At 41.1% G+C, this 5,163-nt stretch overlaps 1 protein-coding gene across 2 annotated transcripts in view; it reads left to right on the forward strand.

The window, feature by feature from the left end:
• The window catches only part of LOC106725884 (endogenous retrovirus group K member 13-1 Env polyprotein-like), a 16,960-nt gene extending 12,762 nt beyond the window's left edge, over positions 1-4,198 (forward strand). For both annotated transcript variants that reach the window (XM_014538626.1, XM_014538625.1), the window contains exon 2: positions 2,013-4,198. In XM_014538626.1, coding sequence (XP_014394112.1) covers positions 2,626-3,627 — 1,002 coding nt within the window. In that variant the 5' untranslated portion in view covers positions 2,013-2,625 and the 3' untranslated portion in view covers positions 3,628-4,198. The remainder of the gene's footprint in view (positions 1-2,012) is intronic.
• Positions 4,199-5,163: the final 965 nt, after the last annotated feature.

Below are 5,163 nucleotides of genomic sequence, written 5' to 3' on the forward strand. Positions count from 1 at the left end.
AAAAAAAAAAGACTGTACCCTTTTATGTAATGATGTTTACTTTGAATTTATATTAGTTCACACAAACACTCCATCCATGCTTTTGTTCCGGCCCTCCGGTCCAGTTTAAGAACCCATTGTGGCCCTCGAGTCAAAAAGTTTGCCCACCCCTGGTAGTGGGAGAAATCACCAAGTCCAGTCAAAGGGTTAAGTACTGGGACGGTGACTCAGGCAGGGACTCGGGATTCCAGGGAAGTCTCCTAGCCTGGGATGGGATGGAATGAGGGTAGGGGCTGAGCTGAGTCTTTTTAAAGGAGCAAGAGTCAGTCTGGTGACATGCAGGGGACATGGCACTTCAGACAGAGGGGAGAGCATAAGTAAAAAGAGTAAAAACAGAGGAGAGGACAGCACCGTGATGGCGAACCTTTTGAGCTCGGCGTGTCAGCATTTTGAAAAACCCTAACTTAACTCTGGTGCTGTGTCACATATAGAAATTTTTTGATATTTGCAACCATAGTAAAACAAAGACTTATATTTTTGATATTTATTTTATATATTTAAATGCCATTTAACAAAGAAAAATCAACCAAAAAAATGAGTTCGCATGTCACCTCTGACACGCATGTCATAGGTTCGCCATCACTGCTCTATCCTATATAATAAAAGGGTAATATGCAAATTGACCCTAACAGCAGAGGGACTGGGAATCACTGGTCACTATGACACACACTGACCACCAGGGGGCAGATGATCAATGCAGGAGCTGCCCCCTGGTGGTCAGTGTGCTCCCACAGGAGGAGCTCTGCTCATCCACAAGCCAGGCTGACAGCTACCAGTACAGTGGTGGTGGTGGGAGCCTCTCCCGCCTCCTCAGCAGCATTAAGGATGTCCAACTGCAGCTAGGCCTGCTCCCCGCTGGCAAGTGGACGTCCCCTGAGGCCTCCCAGGCTGCCAGAGGGATGTCTAACTGCCAGCTTAGGCCCAATCACCCCGGGGAGCGGGCCTAAGCCAGCAGGTGGTCATTCCCCAAGGGGTCCCAGACTGCGAGAGGGCACAGGTTGGGCTGAGGGACCCTGCCGAGTGCACAAATTTTTGTGCACCGGGTCTCTAGTATTTTTAATAACTGAAGGTATATACAAGTTAATAACAGAAAAAAAATTAAAGTAAAAATGCATTTTTAAAGGACATAAATGCAAGGTTTGAAGACTATTTTAAAAGTATAAAATTTATGAAGGTTATGTATATAATGAAAAAAGAACAAGGAGAATTTTTAAAATCTCTTCAGCTACTATTTACGAAGTAAACTAAAAATTATTGTTCAAGCATTAAATCTCACCATTAATGAGACACCATAAATAAAAAGAAAGTTACTTTTGCTTGGAACGTATGCATGGCAGCATTGGCCAGCATCCAAAAAGCAACAAATTTTGTTGCTTGGTTTAAAAGAAAGAAAAAGTTTTTAAAAGAAACTCCCTAAATGTAGCTCAAAGATCAGTCTGGGAGGAAATAAAGGGAAGTTCCCTTCAGATATTTAGAAACTGTAATTAAAAGTCAATATATTAGGCCTTAAAAAGTAAAAATACAAAAAGAATTGTCTTAAAACCTTAAATGACTTTCAGAAATTATTAGGGGACATTAATTTGGTTAAGATCTTATCTAAAAATCTCTATGGAAGAAATGACAAATTTGTTACTCAGTTAAAATAACTCAGTGACACAAGCTATCATTTCTAGCAATTTTGTAAAAAGTTGAAAATTCAGCACACTGCAGAATTTTCAAAGCCTCTTAATATTATTTAAAACAAAAAAGGGGGAATATGGAGAAATCACCTGTAAGTAGACTACACCAAGCCTTAATTACTTCAAATTTTTTCACTCATGATGCCAATGGCAAGACACCCATGGAAATACACTGGTGTCAGAATAAGCCAAAGGAAAATGGTCTGGTTAAATGGGAAGATCCTGAGTCTGGGTTATGGGAGGGCTCCAATCCCCTCTTAACATTTGGTCAAGAATATGCTTATATATTTTCAGAAAATTTCCCCAAGCCTGTGTGGATTCCTGCAAGAAATATTAAACTTCAACATAGATCCAAGGGAGGAACTGGCCAGGTTAATGAGGACCTTGCACCTGGAGCCATGCCTTACAGCTGCAGACAATCAACTACCCCAGCTGCAGACAGCAGCAGCTTCGATCAATCCACTGAAGATAAGGAGTGGGAGGAGGACAAGGAGGAGGACGGCAAACAGCCCAGAGGTCACCTGGGGCATGGTGAAGAAGACGGTCTAGAAAGCTGAGCGAATTTGTGAGGAGACCAGAACCCCAAGAATGCCTGAGAATGTCTTTCTTGCCATGCTAGCAGTAATCAGCTGTGCGGTAATAATACCAGGGGCAAATGGGGAAGTATTTTGGACTTATGTTCCTGACCCACCATGGGTAAGACCCCTTATGTGGGCTGATCCCCTGCCTAATGTAGTCACCAATAATACCAAACACCTTGGTCACCCAGGGGAACCACGGTGGGGCAAGGAAGTATATGGGCAAAGTATAATTACACGGGTGTCGCCACCCAGCTTCCCTTTTGTATGACACAGAATCAAACCACTGCTCCTTTGTATGTAAAATTAAAGAGAGGCTTCTGGCTAGCATGGACACCAAAGGAAGGGGAAGAAAAAGCCCAAATACATCTACTATCACTACTTGCTCCGGGGAGAAGTGCAGAAAATGTAACTGTACTAAGACACCCCCCCCCACCAAGCCATTATGGAAAAAGCCTTATGAATGGCACCCCACTGAGGAAGAAATTAATTGGCAAGACTGTTATAGTGACTACCCCACCAGCAGCAAACTTAATAACAGTTTTTCCTTTGTGGATTGGAGCCCCTACCGGTCTGCATATAGTAACAATCGCACCCTAAAATGGAAGGGGAACACATCCTATCTATATGTTGAAGCTAATCATTCCATTTCATGGAATGGAGGAGGATTTGTTGGATCTCAATTACAACATGACAATTGGCCACTACAGAATACGCAATGGAAATTAGCTGTTGCACTTGCACCTATTAAATGGTATAGTTTTAATTATAGCTCAGATAATTCTATTCATACCCTATGGGGAACTCCCAATAAGACAGTATTTGCCACCGCCTGTGTTTTTGATCCATTTGTACTCCTCTCAGGCCCCATCCAGATGCACCTTAATGTTACAAGCCATCTGTATGAGGGGTCATGCACAGGCTGCACATTATACCATTGTATTAATTCTACATTCCAAAAGGATTCCCTCATGATTTTAAAACAACCGGCTTTCGCTTGGGTTCCTACTAACCTAACCGAGCCTTGGGAATCTCATCAAACCTACAAACTGTTACATGATCTGGTAAAAATCTTAAAAAGACAAAAAATATTTCTTGGAATGTTAATTGCAGGAATCTTTGCCCTCGTAATGTTACTTACTTCTGTGGGCATTGCTACTTCATCCATGATACAAAGTGTTCAAACTTCTCAGTTTGTACAAAAAGTTAAGGAAAATGTAACTAAGACGTTGTCTATACAAAAAAGAATTGACAGCCAGTTTGAGATTGAATTGTGGGCACTAAAGTCTACAGTCTTGTGGATGGGTGATAAAATCCACAGCCTAGACTAGAGCAAAGAGTATTCTTGCAGTGTCATTATAATTTTTCCCAGATTTGTGTTACTCCTCGTTCCCTATAATAGTACCTTACACCCTTGGGAATCAATAAAAAATCACATTCTTGGTGCTTGGGGTAAAGGTAATACAACCCTTGATATTTTAGAATTACAACAGCATATTGGACAATTATCCCAGGCAAACTTATAAACTAATTCCTTAGATGCCTGGCAACAATTTAAAAAGGACATGAAAGAATTTAACCCCTTCCACTGGATCTCATTACATTTGCCTCTCAGCATAACCACTATTGCTTGTCTCATTTTTGTTCTCATATGTTTATGTCTCGTCTGCAGATGCAGAATGAAGAGTCTTAAAAGGACTGGAATCCTTCAGGCGGCATTCACTTTTCAAAATTTACTAAGAAAAAGAAAGATGTAGGAAGCCACCCATTGTCTTCACTATCAGAGAAGTGTAAACAAGGAGCCCGGAACACTGGTGAACCTTGAGTCCTGGCAAGGGCCAGAGCTATGCACCAATTGTTTAGTCCAGACAATGGGGGCTCAAGCAATTTCCTGACCAAATAGTCTCAAAGTAAATCTTTAATAATATTTACTGACCTTTAAGACAGTCTGTCTGTTACCACAATTACCTGCCTGACTAAGGGCTAGATGTGTATCCAAAATTGAATAAAAGGTTGGCAAGGCCTTGGCACGAGTGGAAGTCCTTCCCCTTGCATTGGGCTTCCTGCCTGGCCCCCAATATTTCCAAATTATTATTTCTTGTCTCGTCTCTGTCATTTGCACGTGGCCCTTCTCTAGATCCCAAACCCTGAACCACGCAGGACGTGAGTCATCACATTTTACCTGCTTAGTTAAGTTTATTCTTGGTATTCTTACTTTTTTGTTGCAAGGGTAAATGGGATTTTTTTAGTTTCTCTTTCTGTGAGTTCATTATTGGTTATAAAAAAGCCATAGATTTCTGCATGTTAATTTTGTATTCTGCTATGTTGCCAAATTCATTTATTAAATATAGTAATTTTTTATGGAGTCTTTAGGGTTTTCTATGTACAATATTATGTCATCTGCAAATAATGACAATTTTACTACTTTTTCGATTTGGATGCCTTTTATTTCTTCTTGTCTGATCACTATGGCTAGCAATTCCAATCCTATATCAAACAGGAGTGGTGAAAGTGGGCATCCCTGTCTTGTTCCTGTTCTTAGGGAAAATGGTTTTAGTATTTTCCCATTGAGTATGATGTTGGCTGTAGGTTTGTCATATAAGGCTTTTATTATGTTGAAGTATGATTCCTCTATTCCCACTTTGCTGAGTGTTTTTCTTTTTTATCAAAAAAGGTTATTGGATTTTGTCAAATGCTTTTTCTGCATCAGTTGATATGATCATGTGGTTTTTTGTGTTTATGTGACATACTAGAGGCCCGGTGGACAAAAATTTGTGCACTCGGGGGAGGGGGTCCCCCAGCCCGGCCTGTGTCCTCTCGCAGTCTGGGACCCCTCGGGAGATAACGACCTGCTGGCTTAGGCCTGC

This window comes from Myotis brandtii, unplaced genomic scaffold (assembly GCF_000412655.1).
Source record: "Myotis brandtii unplaced genomic scaffold, ASM41265v1 scaffold195, whole genome shotgun sequence".
Taxonomy (NCBI): Eukaryota; Metazoa; Chordata; class Mammalia; order Chiroptera; family Vespertilionidae; genus Myotis; species Myotis brandtii.